At 40.6% G+C, this 24,034-nt stretch overlaps 1 protein-coding gene and 1 long non-coding RNA gene across 2 annotated transcripts in view; one reads left to right on the forward strand and one right to left on the reverse strand.

The window, feature by feature from the left end:
• The window catches only part of LOC119855670, a 31,035-nt gene extending 15,050 nt beyond the window's left edge, over positions 1 to 15,985 (reverse strand). The window contains exons 1-2 of the long non-coding RNA XR_005292997.2: positions 15,868 to 15,985; positions 14,438 to 14,532 (exon numbers count right to left, since the gene is read on the reverse strand). This is a non-coding gene — a long non-coding RNA (uncharacterized LOC119855670). The remainder of the gene's footprint in view (positions 1 to 14,437; positions 14,533 to 15,867) is intronic.
• Positions 1 to 24,034, forward strand: part of ITGA1 (integrin subunit alpha 1) — a 129,537-nt gene that overhangs the window by 48,490 nt on the left and 57,013 nt on the right. The window contains exons 2-9 of the mRNA XM_043514359.1: positions 778 to 898; positions 2,683 to 2,792; positions 3,835 to 3,923; positions 4,018 to 4,132; positions 4,803 to 4,930; positions 13,518 to 13,666; positions 16,983 to 17,133; positions 20,862 to 21,027. Coding sequence (XP_043370294.1) covers positions 778 to 898; positions 2,683 to 2,792; positions 3,835 to 3,923; positions 4,018 to 4,132; positions 4,803 to 4,930; positions 13,518 to 13,666; positions 16,983 to 17,133; positions 20,862 to 21,027 — 1,029 coding nt within the window. The remainder of the gene's footprint in view (positions 1 to 777; positions 899 to 2,682; positions 2,793 to 3,834; positions 3,924 to 4,017; positions 4,133 to 4,802; positions 4,931 to 13,517; positions 13,667 to 16,982; positions 17,134 to 20,861; positions 21,028 to 24,034) is intronic.

The raw sequence follows: 24,034 nt of genomic DNA on the forward strand, positions 1-24,034 counted from the left end.
TTAATTAGCCCATCCTCAGTCTATCAGTTAGACACAGCTTTGCCCCTCATGTTTACTCTGGGGAAGTTTAACTGGTAATCCAGTGATCAGAGTGCAGGTACAGCTGCTGTTGCTGAACACTCTAGCACAAGGAACAAGTCAGACTCTAATTGGAATAAGCCATTCTGACTGAGCATTGATAGGCTATTAGAATAGTCAAGCATAGATATCACAAAGGCATGGATCGTCATGATGAACTCTATATGTAGAATTAAAATGTACAACTTCCAGCCTGGTGCTAAAAGCCTGTTCTTCCATATTCTGCTGATGGTCAAAAATTACACCCAAAGTGTGAACCTTATTATTACCTTCCTGGAGCACACTTAATTAATGGATAGGAAGAGATCCTGAGTCATCAAAATCCATCCATCCAGAATCCAACCAGTTCTCCCATTCCACAATTTATAATTCTGTTTTATCTAGCTATCTTGCATCAATCCTGCAATTCAGCTATTGAAGAAACAGAATCCTCATTATATTTTTGTTTTAAAATTCATGATGATTTTTTATAAAGGAAAGTTATGAAACTAATATTAACTAAAATTAAAACTTAATGTGGTTGCTTAATATTTATTTCTGCTATTCAAAATGCCATTTTGAGCAAAATGGCTGACTCCAATAGCAACCTCAGTAAAATCACTTTTAATCAAAATCACAATAGTCACTTTACTAGGTCTTGATTTGTATACATAGTTACATAATGTTGCATGTTACATTGAATTTAATTTTTTTTAACAGCTCTGCTTCACCTCAGTGCAGCTTTCAATGTTGATGTCAAAAATGCCATGACGTTCAGTGGCTCTGTGGAGGACATGTTTGGGTACACGGTTCAACAGTATGAAAATGAGGAAGGAAAATGGTGAGTTTTTTCTAAATAGCATAATATCCTAATGGTAAACTATTTAATAACAGGAATAGTATACTGTATTCTGTATTCTGTTCAATAATTTCAGTAAATAAGGGCCAGGTTCTGCCTTCTTTAGTCATGGTAAATATTTCCTTGCTTTGTACGGTTGTCTCTAATGGGTTCTGTCAGTGATTGTCTCCATTGATTATGCCAACCTGGAGGAAGACTTTTGGAACAAAATATCAAATAATACAATATCCTTTAATTTGGGCTAAAAATGTCTTCTTTGATTATTATATTGGTGTTTGGTGTTTTGGACCCTCTGCTCATTGCTGCTACATTCTGAAATAAAAGGTTTATTCAGCCAGGTTTGTTGCTGTCTTTGCTTCTTCAGAATGATGTCATGCTAGATGTTCCACTGAGACGGAAATGCTATGAGAAAGCTCAAATCAGAGAGGGGACCATCTCCTCTGCATTGAGAGTGGAATTCAGAATAAGAGTATCTCTGTCCGATTACCTGTCCAGTTGACAGGGAGTTAATAGTCCTCTCTGCAGCTGCACCTTTGAGAATTATTCCTGTTCTCACACTGGTTGCTGGTTGGGTAGAGGATTGAATTGGAAGTCGAATTACCCAAAAATTGGGAATGCTGAAGCATAGCTCTGTAGTATTCACCATTCTGTGTAGGTTTCCCTATTTTTTAAATGGGCTTCTGCAGCAGTCTAATATTTCTGCTGAACAAGATAGGAAAACAGCCAATGACAATCTACAAGTTTGAGAACCATGTGGCAATAGATAAATTCTGCTACATCAGTCTATCAGTATGTAATACCTTCACTAATCTTATGCACAAATGTAACAATATAGCCGCAGGTTGTTGATGAGGCCATGTACAATATTACTGTCTCACACTGTTTATTACAGAATCACTAGAAAGTATTGAAAGTAATGAAATTGGAGATGCCACTTTTAAAATACTATTTCATGATCTTCTGGCTTGTGGGTTCTTTAAATATACATTAAGGCAATGGTTCTCAAACTAGGGCTGTCACTTGTTCAGGGAAAGCCCTTGGCGGGCCAGGCTGGTTTGTTTACCTGCCGCATCCACAGGTTTGGCCAATCGTGACTCCCACTGGCTGCGGTTCGCTGCTCCAGGCCAATGGGGCTGCAGGAAAGATGGCCAGCACATCCCTCGGCCTGCGCCACTTCCCGCAGTCCCCATTGGCCTGGAGTGGTGAACTGCAGCCAGTGGGAGCCGCTATCGGCCGAACCTATGGATGCAGCAGGTAAACAAACTGGCCCAGCCCGCCAAGGGCTTTCCCTGAACAAGCAGCAGCCCTAGTTTGAGAACCACTGCTGTAGACCATTGTAAATTATAATTTAAACTAAAATGGAAAAAAAATAAGAGAGGAGAGAGAAGATCGTTTTAAAAAAGACAAATGCAGATACTTTTTCAAATCTTTTGTCTCCCAAAATGTCCTTGGCGTTTGGCGTTGTCTTTTCCTCCACACATCCATGAACACATGTACTTACACACCTCTTTCCTTTTTTGTGTTCTTCTCAAGGAGCAGAAGATAACATGGTTACTTTTCTTTGTCTCTGAACTAAAAATATGATGCCATTTTTTCCATCTGTCTCTCCAGCTTGCACACTTGTGCAGAGCTTGCTGCAGATGGGCCCCCCAATAAGTTTTATAAAGATGCATTATACTCAGTACTGACTTTCATCTCCACTAATGGAACAAAAGGAAGAATGTATGCTTTGCGGAGAAAATTCATGTGACTTATTTCATTTTCAGGGTACTTATTGGTTCTCCATTAGTTGGCCAACCCAAGAAGAGAACAGGAGATGTCTACAAATGCCCTGTAGGGAAGGGCCAATCACCTTGCATAAAACTGAACCTACCAGGTATGAAATAAAATAGGGGTGGCAAAGGACTATCCTTATCCTGTGTGTGGAGCTCTCATAGAGGTGACATCTTAGCAAGTTTATAGCTACATTTTTTTATTAAAATTGTTTACAAAAAAGATAGCTAAATTTGTGTAGCTAAATGCTTACATTCTGGGGGATAAAATAACTCATGATAATGAAATAGGAAGTCTTTCAGATCAAGGTTGCACATTTGAATATTAATAACAATAGTATTCTCTTCAAGTCTCTTCAGTGCCCTATGTCTGCATGAAATGTGTTGGTGATTTCAATCCATTTGATGGTGAACAATGGCTATGTTACATAAACACCAGTACAACTGGCACTAATTGTCTCTGTCCGGCAATCCCTAAATTATCATGGATTACCTTTTCAGTATCTCATCCAAACCCCATTGAAGACAATGAGAGTTTTTCCAACTACTTCAATGGGCTTTAGATGAGATTGTCACTGGCTAAAAGTTGTCTCACCAGAACAAGGATGAAGCAATTAATATGTCAATTAGAGTAAGCCTGGATTGCCACCATAACTGTGGCTGGCATCTGGAGATCCTTGATAGTGACAGGAAAAGAGTTACTGTCAAACTGAGTTTTACCAGATTTATTATTTAGTTTTAATCTTTACTGAAACCCCTTACATATCAGTGATTTACTTCAATGTAAAATCTATAACTTATATAACAGCAGACTTCTATACAAAATGTAATGTTTATTTATTCTAACTGGCAAAATTGTATGAACAGTAATCTCCTGCTTTCATCGCACTGCTATTTCTATGTTCTTTTGTGGTTCAGGAAAACTATTTGGGACAGTGACCCAGACAAAATTCTGGGATGAAAGCCAGTCTCTGCATTTTTACTTGTTCATTAAACTCCTAATCACTGTTCCGGAGGAGGAGTGCTAAAATACTTGATAGAACCAAAAACAAGCTGTGTTTTATGGTTGGAAGCTTTATACTAGAGGACATATAACTTAACATCTTTTCACTTTTCAAAATACTTAACATTTTGATCTATTTATAGCTGACACTTCAGTTCCTAACGTCATGGAAGTAAAAGAGAACATGACTCTTGGAACAACTTTAGTGACTAACCCAAAAGGAGGCTTTCTGGTAAGAAAATAAATACATTCCTTATTTTGATAGGGAATTATACATATCCCAAAAGCTTCATTATCTAACTTTTAACCCTTTCTATTTCTTAAAGACGTGTGGGCCTCTCTATGCTTACAAATGTGGGCATTTGCATTACACAACTGGCATCTGTTCTAACGTCAGTTCCACATTTGAAGTTGTAAATGCCATTGCACCATCTGTACAAGGTATGCATACCACAGTACTGTTCTCATGTGTTTGAAAGAATGAAGCACTGAACAAGACAAATGTATACACACAGACATACCAAAAAGAATAAACTATTTTTCCAAGCTACCAGCATTACCAAGTTAAGTAAATGTTTTCATTGTCAGAATATAAGCTAACTTCTTGCTACTTTTGGAATAAATGTGCAGTGTAAACAATCTCTAGAATGCTTTGTAATGTCCAAACATAATTGCTAAAAATAGTCCTGATGCTTTTCCTTATGATCAGGAGAGTTTCTTTAAATAATGAAAACAAGTTACTGAGACATCTAACAAGCCCAGTCTGGTAAGATATACATTACAAAATCTTAGGATATGTTTAAGCGGAAGAGCTAGAGTAGGAAAGTAGGAAATTGGAAAATTAAGGGTTTACTTTAGTAAAGATCCCAATCCTGTAAACAAACACATGCCTAACTTTCTGTATGCAATGTTCTACTCATGTTAATGGGACTACTCACACATGTAAAATCCTGGTACTAAAATGGCAAAGCAAATATTGCTGAACACCAATTTGTTTTAGACATGTATTTTTAAAAGTCAGGCTTAAATGTAATGTCTACAATTATTGGTGCAATGTTTATATATTTGACACTTGTTTGTGACAGTTCTCATCTGGCAATTTATGTTGCAGAATGTAAGACCCAACTGGATATTGTCATAGTTCTTGATGGTTCTAATAGTATTTACCCATGGGAGAGTGTCACAGAATTTTTAAACCGCCTTCTGAAAAAAATGGACATAGGCCCTCAACAAACACAGGTAAAGTGATGATGTGAATATTATTCTTGTTATTCAGAAAAATATGGTTTATGGAAAATAAAAGGAGAGGAGAGTCCAAGAATAAAGTGAGTTTATTACAATGAGGAGACAAAATAAAATAATGATTTTATCATCACTTTGTCAGTTTTTCCACAAAGAAAAAGTTCCTTCCTGCTCAGACCCAGAGCTTCTTGGAAATACTGTTCAAACAATACCTCCATTACAGGGTGGGGAAGGTGAGCAGCAACCACAGGAGAATGGCTGCTGCCTCATGCCCCCCTGGCTTTCACATACAGATAGAATAAGGGTGTGAAAGACAATCAACTCTCTCCTCCCCTCTATTCCCCAAGCTTAGACAGAGAATCTCTATGCCTCTGCCCTCTTTCCCATCAAGGCACCATCTCTATGTGCATTCTGAGTAGAGGGAAAGCCTCAAAGCAGCCAAGTCTGTTCTGCTCTTCCTTCCTCTTCTCAGGACCCCTGCCATCATATCAAATATCCCCTCCCTACTGAGCTAGTAGGAAGGCTGTTAGAGCATGGGAAATTTCATTCCAGATTACTAAATTGCCCATCAGAGAGGCCCTAACCAGTTGAGATCCCACCCCTCCCCTCTCCCTGGGAAGATCCTGATAGTCTGAGATTTCCCCCCTGCCACTCCCACCCCTCCACTCTCCTTGGAGAGACCAGAACCACCAGGATTTCTCCCCTCCCCAGAGACCTGGACCAGCTGGAACATCTCCCCTTACTTCCCACTGGAGAGACCCTGACTGGCCAGGACTTCTCCTCCACCCCTCCCCTTCCCCAAGAATGGCCAGGATCTCTCCTCCTTTTCCCTCGCTGCCTATGGCCAAGAGGAGTGTGGCTGGGCCTTCTGCCCCTGTTATCTATATTTTTAAACATGTAGGCCTTATTTTACTCTCACTCACACTGCTTTAAATTCTATGTGATTGGATCAGATTGGATTTGTACAACTGCCTCCATCACTATAATTTCTGAGCACTTTGAAATCTATGGAGTTACACTGATTTCAAGCCCAGTGTTCCACAAGTGAAAGGAGAATTGGGTCACTGCTGTACACTGTAGTTTAGAACGAATTTATAATAAGGCTTTGGCTATTAATTTTACAAAACCATTTTCTGATTGTCTGCTTGGGGCGTTTTGGTTTATCTCCTCCATGAAAAAATGGTCATCACAGTTATAGCTAGATAGATTTCATCTTCTCACTATAACTAAGAAAGGAATGGAGTAAAAGGGAAAGAGAAAAAGTCCTCCATTCTCTATTTTAGAATGATATTTTAAAGCAATAGCTAAAACATTCAGGTACAAAGAGCCAAAGATTGCTGTATATGTTTTTCGCACAAGAACTTCCTCCTTCTCCTCTCTCTTTCCTTAACTGAGCAGAGTGCTCAGCACAGTTTCTGAGGCAGCTGGCCTGCTTTTAAGTTGTACTTGTACATCAGACACATAATGTATGTTTCCTTGTTCAGCATCAGATGTAAGAGTTCAGCTCAAAAGCAGCCCAGCTGCCGGAGTTCAAAGCAGCCCAGTTGTCTCAGCCATGGCTGATGAGAACAGAAGCCGAAATGAAGGAGAAATGTGGCATTCTCCTTTGAAGTTTGGCCACTTGAGAAGCAATCATGGTATCCCAAACTCAAACTGAAAGGTGACATCGCTCTTGCTGATCATGCGATCATCAGAGCTGCTCAAGTGGGTGGGCCAAGTGCGGTTGCTTTTTCTGAATGGTGGGAAGAGAACTGAAGGAATATGCGAGGGGGCGGAGGGGAGGGAAAGGGTTGTGGAGAACATAGGATGAGAAGGAGAAATAGGAGGAAAGAAACAATTAAAATGGGGAGTGGGGTGAGAAGCTGCAAAGCAAAGAGAAAGTTAAAATGCAGGTCATGAATAAAGGGGGAAAGCATTACTACCTTTTTCATACAAGTTCTTTTTTTCCCTCCTGTCTGAGCTATTTCCTGTGGCACAAGCCTATGGCTAACAGCAAAAGAAGTTTCATTAGAACTTTGGAGCCACATTACAATGATTTTAAAAGACTCCCAGGCCTATTTTATTGCTGCATTAATTCACAATTTGGGGGCTATGGGCAAGTGCCTTGTGCCTCACGATGCCCCCCACCGGGCTGAATCAATGGGCTAATAAAACATGCCCCGTGGTATCTTAATGATCACTTTTATTTCCAAAAGACAGAAAGGGCATTAAATGTATAAAAAATATTGTGGCATTAAGGAGGTTTTGTATGAAGGGAGGATTTAGTGGTGGCTTAAAGATCATTATGTTTGACTCATTAGGGGCAAGATAGACCAAACAAAATGCCATGGACTAAATCAGACTGTGTCATTACTGAGGAAAGTTCAGCTGGTTCTATATCCATAAAAATGGACCATCTGTTATTGCTTTCCAAGCTTTTTCAGTTTTTAATCTCATCTCAAATAAGTTGGCTAAAACCAATAATTTTCTTTCTCTCCCTCCTCCACATCCCAGTGAGAAATGTCCTGGCATTTCATTGCTTTAAATTTTACTGTTTTGTTTTGTTTTTTTAGGAATACAGTTGTTTCCATGTATATTTATGAGGACAGCTAACTTATATACTTCAAACAAGGGACGATATTTATTAATAGAAGGAACAACAATATATATTGCCACAAAAAAGTTTTTTCTTAAAATAGAACGGTCACGCAGAACATAGAACTTTTCCTTGAATGGTCTTACAGCGCTTTTGCACAGGAACTTGGGACAATTAGAGAACCATTCCCTCATGGAAAATAAAAATGTGTGGAATGTAAGGGAAGAGGAAAAAGACATGTTCAATAAGTCATGAGTTAAAAAACATGTTCAATAAGCTGTGGTCAGTAAAGCTGGGAGGAAAAATGTTAGTTTTTCTCAGGCAACACAGAAATACCGCCCCCCAACTAATAGGATCCTAGTTCACATATGTAAACCAAGCAAATCAAGACTCATATTATATGTAAGATTGGGATTAGTAGTCTGATGAGGTATGGGGGTTTGGACAGGATCATGGTCCCACTAAGGCAAGGTTACATCAGTCAGATGTGTGCTCAGTATAAAAGCCCCCAAAAGCCCAACCTTCCATTCCATATTCTATGATTCTATGATTCCTATTACAATAGAGATTTATGTCTAATTTTAAAAGGTGGAACTGATTCTGTCACTTTGCCAAAGACTGTAACAATTTTTTTTGAAAACCAGAAAATTATCCCTGCCAGAGATGATGTACCCTTGACACCTTGGACTAGATTGTGCCAGATGGCAGGTTTTTTCAAAAATTCTCCCAGGGCAGGATTCCTCAGAACTCCCAAAACGTCATCACCTCTTCTTCCTTCATATTTTACAAGCTGAATGATGTGCTATACTATCAACATACACAGTGTGATTTTCAGAAACAAAGTGTAAACATTTTCAGCAAATGCTCTTAGTATACATTTGTCAAGAGGTGCTGTTTCATTCCATGGTTATGGGCATGATTTTCTTTGAAGAGGGAAAACAAATGAATCAATTCCTTAGTCTGTTGCCCCTCTTCTCTGAAAAAACAAGCACCCCTACATACGTAGGACATTCCTGGAGTGGGGTGGTATATGTGGCAGCCAGCATCCTTTCTGCTTCCCTGATCCCGAGAGCTTCCAGGGGCCAATATGGACCCTACTGCAAATTAGAGCAGCCTCAATGCTGTGATCTTATTTGTGCAGGCAGTAATAGTCTCCTGGGAATCATTCCATCAGCCTAGGTTTGCTGGAGTGCAGCTTGCTCTGCCTATACTCATTCATGGCCCCAGCATGCTCTTGACCTGTCCCCTGCACTAGGAGGACCAAGAGCAGATGGCATGGAGCTGGCTATACCAGCTTTATGCCACCCAGGGATTCCTTAAAACACAAGGGAATCCACAGCTGATTGCTGAAACAAGCTTCTGTTCCCTTTGTGCTGCTAGAGCAATGAAAATACAACCAAGTAGGGAATAGGGATGTGACCTTTTAAGTTTATCACAGGTGAATGGGGAAAGTTTTGAGAGCCCCTCAAATTAAAATATTCACAGTACCTCACTGGAATTATTTTAGATGCAAGAGCCAGATCATGATTGAATAGAGCTAATTTCCATGTACCAATTTATTGGCTGCTACCACATGAAATGGAAGATAAGGGGGGATGAAGCTCCATCATGGGTTTAATGGTCTTATCTAAGAAAAAGAAATCACTGAAAGCCAGCTTCCTTTGACTGGGTACATTCCTCCTTCAACTGCAGTTAAAACACATGTCACAAAATTAGGTGCATCGGAGGCAAAGGGTTCAGAATTTAATCTTTGACAAGGGATACAGTTTTAGCCACACATCTTCTATGAGCAGTAAATGCCATGTGTGCCTCAGTCTTTTGTATAACCTAAACAAGAGATACACATTGTGCAGAATCCACAGGGGCTCACAGCCCCTGGATATTCCTCATTACAGGAGCAGAAGGGCACATTTTTAGAGGCAATTTTAAAAGGGTGCAACTTATCTTAATGGGGTGAACTTATGTATATCCTTCCTTTAGAAAAAGCAAGCAAATCTGAGTTGCAGAAGTTAAAGGTGATGTTAGGATTCTCTGTTATTGTCATATCCCTTTATAATCATACTGCTAGCAGGACCATGGGGTTAATAAGACTATTACAGTGTCAATGTTTATTTTATCACAGTATAGGCTATTTATCCCATTATAGCATCATCAGTGTGAATGCTAGTAAACAAAACCTTTTCACAGCCGACGGAAATGTTGTAAAATTGTCTCAGAAACACATCTATAAAGCAAGTCTAAAACACACACCAAGCCACCTATAAAATAATATGACTGTATAAACATTATAGAAGTCTTATGATTCCCAATACCTAAATGTTACAGAGCTTTTAATAATAGATGGGCAAAATATAAATATGCCACATAATAGTGCATTGCCCTAAATAACACCAGTAAATCGTAAAGCTTAACATAAAATTGAAATATGCTAATGGAATATAGTGTGGATTTTTCCCAGTAAAAACAGTCAAGAACCTGCCAAAACATTAAAGACACTGAGATGAATGCAGGAAATTAATTAATATTTAGGAATATTGCTTATCTTTTTTTATTTTACATTCTGTTTTTGCAGTAGGTTCCCTCAGGCATTTGCACACTGGCTGTAATTCAGTGTGTCAATCTCTCACACAAAGACTTGTCCAGCTGAGGTCTTCTTGGGTTTTCCTTCTTTCCAGGAGCTGCCATTTTATTCAATTTCTCCCCTCTTGCACATGTCAGATATAAAGAATCTATTGGTTTGTCTTACGTCCTGCTGGGAGAATGGCCTGAGCCTGGACTACCCTCCCTGCTGTCCCTTAAATCAGAGAGCAGTGTGCTCTTGATCAAGCTAAAGATCACTGTAATCTTCATCTCATGCTGGGGCCTGAAAACATCAGCTGAGTGATACTTCTGCTCTAGGTTTAGTATAAATGATATATTGGATATAAGGTTTCAGAGTAGCAGCCATGTTAGTCTGTATTCGCAAAAAGAAAAGGAGTACTTGTGGCACCTTAGAGACTAACAAATTTATTAGAGCATAAGCTTTCGTGAGCTACAGCTCACTTCATCGGATGCATTTGGTGGAAAAAACAGAGGAGAGATTTATATACACACACACAGAGAACATGAAACAATGGGTTTATCATACACACTGTAAGGAGAAAGAAAAGGAGTACTTGTGGCACCTTAGAGACTAACAAATTTATTAGAGCATAAGCTTTCGCGAGCTACAGCTCAATGCATCCGATGAAGTGAGCTGTAGCTCACGAAAGCTTATGCTCTAATAAATTTGTTAGTCTCTAAGGTGCCACAAGTACTCCTTTTCTTTTTGTGAATACAGACTAACACGGCTGCTACTCTGAAAACTGTAAGGAGAGTGATCACTTAAGATAAGCCATCACCAGCAGCAGGGGGGAAAGGAGGAAAACCTTTCATGGTGACAAGCAAGGTAGGCTATTTCCAGCAGTTAACAAGAATATCTGAGGAACAGTGGGGGGTGGGGTGGGGGGGAGAAATATCATGGGGAAATAGTTTTACTTTGTGTAATGACTCATCCATTCCCAGTCTCTATTCAAGCCTAAGTTAATTGTATCCAGTTTGCAAATTAATTCCAATTCAGCAGTCTCTCGTTGGAGTCTCTTTTTGAAGCTTTTTTGTTGAAGGATAGCCACTCTTAGGTCTGTGATCGAGTGACCAGAGAGATTGAAGTGTTCTCCAACTGGTTTTTGAATGTTATAATTCTTGACGTCTGATTTGTGTCCATTCATTCTTTTACGTAGAGACTGTCCAGTTTGGCCAATGTACATGGCAGAGGGGCATTGCTGGCACATGATGGCATATATCACATTGGTAGATGCGCAGGTGAACGAGCCTCTGATAGTGTGGCTGATGTGATTAGGCCCTATGATGGTATCCCCTGAATAGATATGTGGACAGAGTTGGCAACGGGCTTTGTTGCAAGGATAGGTTCCTGGGTTAGTGGTTCTGTTGTGTGGTGTGTGGTTGCTGGTGAGTATTTGCTTCAGATTGGGGGGCTGTCTGTAAGCAAGGACTGGCCTGTCTCCCAAGATCTGTGAGAGTGATGGGTCGTCCTTCAGGATAGGTTGTAGATCCTTGATGATGCGTTGGAGAGGTTTTAGTTGGGGGCTGAAGGTGATGGCTAGTGGCGTTCTGTTATTTTCTTTGTTGGGCCTGTCCTGTAGTAGTTGACTTCTGGGTACTCTTCTGGCTCTGTCAATCTGTTTCTTCACTTCGGCAGGTGGGTATTGTAGTTGTAGGAATGCATGATAGAGATCTTGTAGGTGTTTGTCTCTGTCTGAGGGGTTGGAGCAAATGCGGTTATATCGTAGCGCTTGGTTGTAATCAATGGATCGAGTGGTATGATCTGGATGAAAGCTAGAGGCATGTAGGTAGGAATAGCGGTCAGTAGGTTTCCGATATAGGGTGGTGTTTATGTGACCATCGCTTATTAGCACCATAGTGTCCAGGAAGTGGATCTCTTGTGTGGACTGGTCCAGGCTGAGGTTGATGGTGGGATGGAAATTGTTGAAATCATGGTGGAATTCCTCAAGAGCTTCTTTTCCATGGGTCCAGATGATGAAGATGTCATCAATGTAGCGCAAGTAAAGTAGGGGCATTAGGGGACGAGAGCTGAGGAAGCGTTGTTCTAAGTCAGCCATAAAAATGTTGGCATACTGTGGGGCCATGCGGGTACCCATCGCAGTGCCGCTGATTTGAAGGTATACATTGTCACCAAATGTGAAATAGTTATGGGTGAGGACAAAGTCACAAAGTTCAGCCACCAGGTTAGCTGTGACAGTATCGGGGATACTGTTCCTGACGGCTTGTAGTCCATCTTTGTGTGGAATGTTGGTGCAGAGGGCTTCTACATCCATAGTGGCTAGGATGGTGTTTTTAGGAAGATCACCAATGGACTGTAGTTTCCTCAGGAAGTCAGTGGTGTCTCTAAGATAGCTGGGAGTGCTGGTAACGAAGGGCCTGAGGAGGGAGTCTACATAGCCAGACAATCCTGCTATATATTTTAAAAGCATTAGCATTATTGGATGTGAAATATGTCCTCTTACTCCATCGGCAGTTGTGTAAGCTCACCTGTAGAGCTAGACAATTTTTTTTTTAAACAAAACTGATGAGAGGGAGACTCTCTAAAACATGGTAGTTAAGACACTGGCCTGGCTCTGGATTCAAACCAGGGTTTTTCTATCCCAGTTTTTCTATCCTAAATCAGACTTGAATCTGAGTCTCCTAACCCGTTGGTCAATGGCCTAACCACCAGGCTATTCATTATACTGGGGTGGGTCTTGCTCCTCCTAACCTCCCACCCCTTTTGTGAAAGATTCAAAAACCAAATTTTGAAAACTCAGTATGTTTTGTGAAACACAATAGTTGTTTTCCAACCATATCTACTCACATACAAACTATGTATTTATCTTAGGAGAAATTTACCCCAGGACTAGAAGTGAGTGAAATTTTTTGGATGCAATTCTTTTTGCCAGAAAAAAGCATCTTCAGGTCAACCTAAACATCTTATGAATATGTGTTAAATTCACTGAATTGTTTTGGCTGAAACAAAAAAGAAAAAAATTCTGAAAAAGTCTAAATGTTTTGTTTTGACATTTTCTAAATGAAATGTTTTAATTTTTTTATTCAAAATTATTCTTTAAAAAAACTTCAATTTTATTTTTAAAAAGGTTTTTAAAGCTCAAAAAATAAATACAATGTTTAATTTGGGGTTGCACAAAACATTTCATTAGGCCTGAATAATTATTTTTCCTTTTTTTGTTTTATTGAAAATTTTGAAATGTTTTCATTTTGAGTTCACCTGATGATTTTTTTTCCTGATTTTTTTGCCTGCCAATCAGTTACTCACACAGCTCTACCCAGGACTTGTGTTGTCCATACTCCTTGCCCGGCCTTCAGCACAGGAATGTATTTAACCCATTGAGAGAGACTGATGATCGCAAAAATATTCATTATTAAGGACATTTTTTTAACAAAAATTGCTTGTTTCAGATTGGAATTGTTCAATATGGGCAAAAGGTAGTCCATGAATTTAACCTCAATACTTACATGACAACAGATGATGCACTGATTGCAGCCAAGGCGATAAAGCAAAGAGGTGGAGCACAAACTATGACAGCCCTTGGAATAGATACAGCAAGGTAAGTGCATACTATTTTATAAAGTATGGATAAGTTACAGTGGAGATGAATAAAATCAGATGTGTTTGTAGATTTGTTTTTTATAGATTTTGATTTTGCAAATCAAAATCTAGGGCAGTTTGCATCTGGGTTCCATTGTATCTGAACCAACAAAGTTTTAGAAGGAGATATGGACAAAAAGTCCTGATTTTGTCCTGCCTCTACAACAGTTCTCATTTAGTCCCTCACAACTGCAGCCACCTCTTGGGTAGTGGGAAGCAGTGAACCAGCACAGAGCAAAAAGAAAAGGAGTACTTGTGGCACCTTAGAGACTAACTAATTTATGTGAGCGTAAGCTTTCGTGAGCTACAGCTCACTTCATCGAATGCATCCGATGAAGTGAGCTGTAGCTCACGAAAGCTTATGCTCAAATAAATTTGTTAGTCTCTAAAGTGCCACAAGTACTCCTTTTCTTTTTGCAAATACAGACTAACACGGCTGCTACTCTGAAACCTGTCATTTAGCACAGAGCAGACACACTGAACAACCCCCCAGACTTAAGCAAAGTGCTGAGGGATCTTTCCTAACCATGCAGAACAGGTTAATTTGTTTTTTAAAATCTGGTCTAAAATACCTCCATACAGTAAATTACAGGTTTAATTGTAGTGTTAATTTAACTTCCTCAGAAGGATATAGGGATGAATTGAATCTACCAGGATTTGAACCTGCTATTCCCAAGGAGTCTAGAGGTTTCACATCTGAAGTATGTACTTTATAGTGCTAAAAATTTACCTTTGTATATATAGTAAAATAAGTTTCAAAGTTCCTTCTGTGCATCTCCTCTTTTTCCATTCATCTGCTCATTAGCTGGCTGCTTGGGGTTCTGCCTAATTTTGAAAGGACGGAAAGAGGGAGAAATTTCAAATTTATTGGAATGAGTTTCTTCTGTTTACTTTTGGTATGATGATCATTTCTAGCTTTTTGTCTATTTAGGCTTAATACTAAAGCTAGGTGAATAATGGAGTTTTTTAGTAGTAGATTTAATTTAAATAAGGAGTAAATTTAGAGTAGAGCCAAAACCAATTTTGGTTCAGTAAATAGAAAATTTTAAAAAATCATTTTGACAAAATGAAAATATTTCTTTTGATGCTGACCATTTTTAAAAGTTTTTGAATTTTTAAAATAAAATTAAAGGCAATTTAGAAACAAAAATTCATTCGAAACTGAAAAATTGAAACGTTTCATTTAAAAAATGTCAAAATGAAACATTTTGATTTTTCCAGAATTTTGTTTTTTCTAAATAAACAAGTCAGCAAAATTTACATGAATTCACAAAATATTGTGATGTCGCCAGAGCTGCATTATTTATTGAAAAATAGTTTGGGCTAAAAAATGTCACCCAGCTCTATTTAACACATCCTTATGCCATATGTAATTATCTGTATAACACATGCAACTTTGTGTATATGAAAGATTTATATTTTTAATTTTTCCCATGCTGTGGTAAATGTTCTTTTTATTTTTTCTTATATAAATTTTGTTTTTTATATCTTATTTTTGTTAAGTGTAGAGGGAATTTGGGTGAAAAAAATGGGAGTTGAACAGTGATACTTAGTATTCTTTGTCTGTCTATCTCTTTATCTCCCTCTCTACCTACAGACAGGGCACAGATATACCTGTCTAAGGAGTCTGTCTATATAGCTTCTAGAGTGACACCATCTGCTTTAATTGTTCTATTATTGTATTTAATAACATCGCAATCTACCAAAAAGCCCCTTGACAATGCAATTTATTACATTATTTTGTTCTCTTCTGTACTTTATTCAGACCTCATCTCCTCCTCATACCTTAACATCCCATTTCAATCAGGATCAAAGCATTCAAATGGGAGAGGGGGAAGGAGGAAGCAAGCTCACTGAAGGGAAGGTTAATGAGTACAGCAACAGTCATGGGTACTTCTAAAGCTGAGTGGTACAGGGATTTGTACTGATGTTTCTGCTTCTGTTGCTCTGCTTAGTACTGTGGTACTCTTCAGTAAAACAAATCCTGTAGTAGAAAGCTGTAAGAGACATTCTCTCAGAGCCAAACGTAGAAGAATCTGTAATTCTATTGGATGCTGAGCATCAGAAGCTTCTGAAAGTACTGGCTCTCAAACACTGAGCATGCAGGGAGACTTAAAGTTCTTTTTTCTGAATACTGTTACTTTAGGAATCCTCCCTTACCTGCAATACATGAATTCTGGCTTCTGCTGGATAGACAATAAATGCAAAATTGGACTTTCATACAACTGATGTGGACAGCTGTTTGATCAGCACTGTGAATCCATCAGGCTAGGCTGTGAGGTAACTGAAAGAGACAGAGATCACAGTACACATAAAAGAAAGAGAAAGGAATGTAGGGGTGAGATTTTCAAAAGTATTCAACATTGATCTAGCTTGGCTCCCATTAAAGACAATGTATACTGCTACATTCTTCAAACAAGAATAGCTGGTGAACATGTTGTATGTTATTTACATACACAGATACTTTACAGTGGGTAGGAAGGTTGCCCAACAGCTCTGGGTCAGGTAATTAGAAACAAGATTTACAATAACAATAGTAGCACAACATAGCTGATTGGAGATGGATTATGCAGTGTCTCAGAAGAATACAGCAATGCAGCCACAACAAAATACGTTGTATACTTTGTCTACAACGGGATCAGAATTAGGCCAGTTCTGAGAACTTTGAAAATTCCATCCGTTATGTTCTTCTTTCTTCTCTTCTCCTTTCTGTCTAATGTTTGTTTTTCTGTCTTATCAGGATTGCCATATTCTTATAGAACAATTCATTGTCCATCTTCAGACAGCTACTGGTGTGACTATTAATCTCATTCTGATTACCTGACCCAAGTATTGGCAAGTAATTACTAGATAGTTGGATGACCTTCTCACCTATTTAAAGAATCTGCGGCTGCAAACAAGAGACAGTGCATTTACCAGATATCCTCCTTCGATACAAGCCGCAGAAACCTGTGGTTTTGGAACTGAAAGTCCTGGACTTCATTTTCTAGGCACACTGTAGATGAGTTTAGTTGATGACTGTGCTGTCCCTATGGTTTTATTACACGGTGAAACATTAATTAATGAATAATTAATTAGTTTGTAAAAATCTTTGGCTAAAGACTGTTATAATAATAATTGGCATTTATATTAACATTTGATCAGATTAAGCATTTATGTCTCCCTTCTGTTTATTGGTTGATAGCAAGTAATTTAGTCTCTGATCCATTTTTTAAAAATTCTGTGAAATCAGAGTGGTGTTTTGCTTTTCTGTATTTTCTGTGTGTTCCCTAAAGGAAAGAGGCGTTCACTGAGGCTCGGGGTGCACGAAGAGGAGTAAAGAAAGTAATGGTTATTGTGACTGACGGGGAATCACATGACAGCTACAAATTAGCAGACGTGATTGAGGACTGTGAACATGAAAACATTCAGAGATTTTCTATTGCTGTAAGTGAAATGATACAGGGAAATTTAGATCTTAAAAGCATGTTTCATTTTTTAAATTGTAATGCCTGTTAAAAAGTTTATTTCACAGCATCGTTATGGAGCTATAATTGCTCAAGAGAGAGGGGGAAAGAAGAGAAACTTAAAGAACATAAAATATATCTTTCAAATTTTATAATACATCAGAAAAAGCAGATCCATTCATCCTCTGTGTATGTGTGTGTGTAATCTATTTGTTAAGAGCAAAAGTGAATTGAGTGGATTAGTCTGAATCATCCAGCAACTTCTTAAGAGACTCTATCAAGTTTTTAATCATTTTATTCCTCATTGATATACGCAATTAGGATACTGAAGATGCCTCTCTCATGAAGGGGGGCAAACCCAATAAGCCAGGAGAGAATGAAGATGAAATTTGAGATTTTATTCCCTATGTGAAAATAACCTACACAGAGAAACATGAGGTCCTTAAATATTTTTGTGTGTGAACTATCTACTGTAACTATATATTAGGTCTCATATTTAACTAGTTGATTTTTTTAGAAAGTTTATTTTTAATCCCTCTTCACGATCACATTTCTCTTTACTGATCCTAACAGGAACACCACAGTTGTATTGCTTCCAGGTTTCGTAAGCAGAGCAGATAACTGCCAGATCCAAGAATCTATTTCCCTGCTACCCCCGAGTCATGAACAATACTATCAGGAAATACTGTTCCTGCAAGGCCAAGCAGCTCACTGCTAATTGTTTAAATATTAAACATCAGTGTAACTAAATGGCACAAATCACAGGTTTTAAAGGAGGAAACAATATTTGGTTTTAGGCTGCCAGTGTTTTAATAGTGGCAGGTGGTAACACGTGAAGCTTTGGTGATGGTTTCCTTCATTAAGCAAGAGTTCACCAAATTAAAAATCCCATGTGGAGCTAAAATGTCATAGTTATTGGTGGGCTCTAGCAAAATTCAGGTCTCTATCTGGATCTGTACTTCTCCAAAGGCCAGAGGAATTAGGATCTGGAGGTAAGTTTTTGGCCCATCGCTTGTAGTAAATAATACTGTAATCCACAGGGCAAATTTTATCCAAGAATCTAAGAGTGCTTTAGAAAGCTCTGTTAATTAACCTTCACAACATCCCCGTGAATTAAGGAAGTTCCCATTTTGCAGTTGAGTAAACTGAGGTATGGAGAGGTTACATAATTGACAAAGACCTTGCAAAGTTGGCAACAGAGCGGGGAACAGAACATAGGTCCTGATTTCCAGTACCATTCTCTAGAGTCTAGTCATTAGCACTGCAAAGAAGTGCCCATTATTGTTGTTTATTTTTATAATGCAATAAATTTTCATGGCACTTAATTAAAAGAGAGTATTCCTGCCCCCAAAGGGCATACAATCTATGGCCTTGATACCGCAATGTGGTATGAGCTCATAGACCCTTGCACCTGTACAGGACCTCACTAAAATTGTGCATCCCATGTAGGGTTGTGGCCTGAATTACGATGTAACTCAATGGTGATTTAGAAATGTTGTAGGATATAGGGAAGGATGAGGGTAACAGCAGTTACAACACGTGATTGTTGTGGTGGATATGGCTGATATTTTCAGAAAAGCTAGGCCTTGGTGTAACTGTAGGGTGACCATATTTCCCTATGCTGAATATGGGACATCTGGTAAAATTACTCATATTCAAGTGAGTTCAAAAGAAATCAATTGGAAATAAGCAGCATAAACGTTCAAATTAACATCAAGTTGACTGAGCCCCTGTTAAAAAGCAATACTGCGTAGTTGGATTCTTTTTATATACCTTCTTATCTTTAAGGCTTTCGGGTTCACACGGGGAAAGGTGACACACACACTCACATACAACTCTTTGACACTGGGGTGTGGGGTGACCGACCGACCCTCCCTGCCTGGCGCTCTCTGCCCTCCATGCCTGGCTGGGCCCCGAGGACAGGCCTGCCTCTCCTGGCACCTGGCACCATGTCTTCCCAAGGCAACACGTGGAGGAGTGGGGGAAGCACAGGGTTGCATGCCTCCCATCCCCAGATTTCTTCCATGGTTCACACCAGAATGTGGCCAGCAACAGCTTTTCGGCACTGTGCAACTGAGAGCTGCTTCCAGCCACAGGGGAGGAGGAGTGGGGGAAGGGATGACCTGGCCCCGTCTTTGCAGAGCTCATCTCTCCCCTCCACACACACTCCCGTGTGGCTGGAAGCAGCTTTTCCCGTCCTTCCCACACAGTGTCGAAAGGCAGCTAACACCTCCAGGCTGCTGCTGGCCACGGATATAACCCAGCTGCCTCTGATCCCCCAGCTACAGCACAGGCAGGAAGGGATTAAGCCCTAAGGATGCATTGTGCACCAGGGCCTTGCAACTGCAGGGGCTTCAAAAAACCCAGCTCAGCATGGAAGAAACCCCATGCTCCCTGTGGACAGGACAGAACCCAGGGTAGGGGGAGGGTGGATGAAGAGGATGCTAAGCCCCCTGCCCGGGGGTGCTGCTGTGAAGCCTGCAGGGTCGGAGCACAAACAGGCTGGAAATCACTTCCCCCACCACCACTCCAGAACTTAGCTGAGGGGCAGAGAAGCTTCCCTGTGCCAGCACTGGACAGGGCTTTGGCACATGCAGGGCTTGGCTCCTCCTGGCCAGCACCATAGGCCAGAGGGTCTTGGGCTTTTCCAGGGTGCTGCCCAGCCAGAGGCAGTGGGGGAAGGAAGGAGCCTGCCAGCCAGGCTGTTGGTGAGCTGAACGGTCCGACCAGGGCCTGGTTCTCCGCACAGCTGGGAGCGGGATGTGTCCTGCCGGGGAGGATATGGAGGAGCAGCGAGGCTGGGGGAGATGATGGGGCAAAGCAGGGAGAGAACAGTGAGAGGTGGGGCACATAAAGGGCTGATGGGTGGGCAGCAGAGGCATCATGTAACCCGCTGCCACTTCGCACCTGCCTACACTCACCAGCCACCGCAGCTCTCAATGCACAGCCACTGCTGTCTGGAAACAGGACGGGGGGTGGGGCCTTGCTGGCTGAGAGCTGGCATGCAGCAGGGGCTGTGCTGATGGACCAGCAGAGGGAGCGGCCAGCCCTGCACACTGCATCTTCGTCCCTCCACCAGCCTTGCACACGCCTGCCCCCATCGTCAGCTACTGGACCACCCCCTCAATCACCACTGGTGGGCGGGCGGCTCACAAGAAGGGATCTGGCCAGCAGCAGGACCTGCCAGTACTGATATGGGGGGAGGGGGAGAGACATAAAATATGGGACAATTTGCCTGTTTTTAAGAAAAAATTCAGGACACCTACAGGAGGTCTTAAAGACGGGATTGTCCCTTTAAAAATGGGATGTCTGGTCACCCTATGTACCTGTGCATTCCTTGAAGATATCAGTGGGAACACAGTTAGGGCCATGTTGAGCTTTTTTGAACTCCCACTCTAAATTCACACTTCTATGGAGGTTTATGGATATATATATATATATATATATTTCCTTTAAATGTGATGTTTGTGAGAATCTGGGTTTTTTTAAGGGAACATGAGAGTTTGCGTCAACTTGTAGACAAACTTTAAAGTTAATATTCATGATCTCATATTACCAAAAGTGCTTTTCTGACACTGTAGGGCTAGTGTTAAGTGGATTGAATTAAGCTAAGGTACTATTTCCCAGTATGCACTGACAATCTGCCTAAAATGTGTCTTTAAAATATAATGCGTAAAATATATTCTTGACATTTTTTTATTGCCTTAGATTCTTGGTAGCTACAGCAGAGGAAATTTAAGTACAGAGAAATTTGTGGAGGAAATAAAATCAATTGCAAGTGAACCTACTGAAAAACATTTCTTCAATGTCTCAGATGAATTAGCTCTTCTTACTATTGTTGAAGCGCTTGGAGAGAGAATATTTGCCCTGGAAGGTTGGAAATTTCTTTAAATTTTAATGTATCCTTGCATTATGACTGAAGTAAATAATGGATGACCTACTCTTGGGGATGTATTGTATTGGGTAGAGTACAATACATTATGTGTTCATTTTTTAACATGCTGGTCATACAGTTGTCTTGCAATACATATCAGTAAGGGTAGATGATGTGAAATGTTATGCTCTGAGGTTGAGTAGATGGAGACAGTAGGCTGGAAAAAGTAAAGAAGGTCACTGTATTAGGCACCATTGTGGTAACACACCAACAGTACCAAATCTCTTCCTCCTATATTTATTTATTTGAAACTTTACCTGGAATTTGAAGTGTTAAAGATAAAATAAGACACAATGGATCTCTAAATTTCTCCTGGTCTCATTTTACATTTCATTGGTGTTTGCTGAGACAAGATGATTTTTGGAAACTATTGGGAAAGGAGTGCATTTTGATTTAAAGGGTGAAAAATTTAACCATGTCTGTCTATCCTACATTTTTCTGTAGTGCCCCTCCCCACAGTAGTATGTGACTACTTCCTAAATGTTGGTTAATTATTGATTATAACTAAGGCTGTGAGTTTGTCACGAAGGTCACAGAAGTCACAGATTTCATGACTTTCCGGGACCTCCGGGACTTCTGCAGTAGTCAGTGTTGCTCAGGCTGCTCCCGGGCCAGCCTCACCAGCCACTGCTGGGCCAGTCTTGGGCCATGCCCCACCCCTACAGCAGCAGGAGTTTGGGTGTGGGAGGGGGCTCAGGGCTGGGGGTTGGGCCATGGAAGGGGGTGAGGGCTCTGGGTGGCGCTTACCTCGGGGAGGCTCCCCGGAAGCAGCGACATTCCTCAGCTCCTAGGCAGAGGCATGGCCAGGCAGCTCTGCTCGCTGCCTTCACCTGTAGGCACTGCACCACAGCTCCCTTTGGCCATGGTTCCCAGTATTCGGGGCAGAGGCAGCGTGCAGAGCTTCCTGGCCACACCTCCACCTAGGAGCTGAGGGAGGGTGATGTTCCTGCTTCCGGGGAGGTGCAGAGCCAGGTAGGGAGCCTATCAGCCCCAACAACTGCTCCCCACAGCACTAGTGGGGGTTTCAGGCCATGTCCTCCCCCCCCCCCAGTACCAGCATGGGTCATGAGCCACCCTCTCCCATCACCCGCAGTGCCCCTGGGATGCTCCCCAGGCCACCGCCCCCTCCCTCTCCCAAGGTTTAATCAAGGGTATATAGTATAAGTCATGGACAGGTCACAGGTTGACAATTTTTGTTTACTGCCCGTGGCCTGTCCATGACTTTTACTAAAAATACCCGTGACTAAAATGTAGCCTTAATTATAACATTACTTTGCCACACAAGATAGTTGGCCAAGGAGACAGAGCTGCACCAAACTATTCTTTCCTTTTGGAAATGTTCATGGAGTCCAAATTTTTAATAGAGAAGATCCTTTGTGTATTAATGGCTGCCTCATCCGCCATCCAAATCAGCCCACATCCTCTATTTCAATGAGTCAATATTGTGTTTCAAGTGTGTGTTCTACTAACAGAACACCAAGTTGTTTGTTCATCTTAAATTATAGCCACTTTTCAAAAGGATTACATTGCCATGCAGGAAGACATCTGCATATACTTCACATTTCAATATCTCAACTTTCCAAATAATTGGAATGGGATTGTTTATGGCTAGACCAAAAGATACTGTTAACTTGAATGTCAAGAAATAATATAAATATAAGAAATAATTTATAAAACATTTAAATTAGAATTCCACTATTTAGACACATTTAGACAGCTTGTAATTATTAAAGCATTTATCTGGATAAAGTACCAATATTTTTAACTGGATTGTTTAAAAATATTAGACAGCTTCTTTCAATTAAGTGTTATATTTTCTTGTTTTCCTTTTTTTGGTTTTTGAAGACTTCTAATTTTCTCACTTTTGAACTTCGTTTATTTGAGGAAGGTGAAATAGTGGCCTTCAAAAGACAAAGGTTTAGCTAAACAAAGAAAAATAACATATGTTGTTACATACCTCAAAAAAAAAGTAGCCTTTTCTCCCGCAATTTTCTAATTTCATTTACATTTGATCAAGGTACTAAATGTTTTCAAATTTATACAAAAAGACTTTTTTAAATAAGCTCCTGTTTGACACAGGAAAAATAAACTTTCTCTTGTATGCAAAAATGATGTACAGGCAAAATTAAGGTTAATAATGTAAACATAGAGAAGTCAGGAATTGAAAAATTGAATCAATCCTCAGCTGAGCTGGGCTTATGTTTTGTGCAGCTAGAGAGATGGGAAGGAAGGTGGCTCTGAAAGTCCTTTCCAACCCACTGATTCTGGGCTGGCCGGGGGCTGAAACCCAAGGCCTGTTCTGAGTTACATCAGCTACCAAAGTCCCATTAGGACTTCACCACACCCTCTAAGGGTAAGACAGAGCACTGGTTGTGCTGCATTTTCCTTCCTGTGAGATGGGTGTAGTGGAGCTGGCTATGCTCTATGCCATCTGCACCAGGGAAATCTTTGTCTGCCCCTTAGGGAAGCTGGACTCGGTGCTGAGGGTATGGACCAAGGTTCTACAGTAACGTTGACTGAGCCACTTGTGGGGTTGGAGGAAGTACAAAATCCTGCCCCCTCTTCCTTGGCGTGGGAGTTCCCCAGACTCAGCAGAAGCAGTGCTATCTGGCTGCTCAGAGGCAGCAGAATGTGGACTAAGGAGCCCAACTCTGTGGGAACCCCTGTGTACCAATGTGCAGTGTAGTCTGTGTTGGGGCTGGGCAAGATGGATTGTGGATTCTGTAGTCATTTCCTCACACAGAGCCGAAGACACAGCTGGAGTTATTCCAGTCTCAGAGCTGCAGTATCAACCATGGACACAATATTGCTAGGGGAGGAGAAGGATTCACTTTGTCCCTGCCCTTGGGAAGCTTCCCTGTGTCAAATACAGCTTCATGGTTTTGGTGCTGGCTAGAAAGTGTTTGCTAACTGTGCTCAACATGGTTGAGTTATCTTCTGCAGCAAA

Source organism: Dermochelys coriacea, chromosome 5 (genome assembly GCF_009764565.3).
Source record: "Dermochelys coriacea isolate rDerCor1 chromosome 5, rDerCor1.pri.v4, whole genome shotgun sequence".
In the NCBI taxonomy this organism is placed as follows: domain Eukaryota; kingdom Metazoa; phylum Chordata; order Testudines; family Dermochelyidae; genus Dermochelys; species Dermochelys coriacea.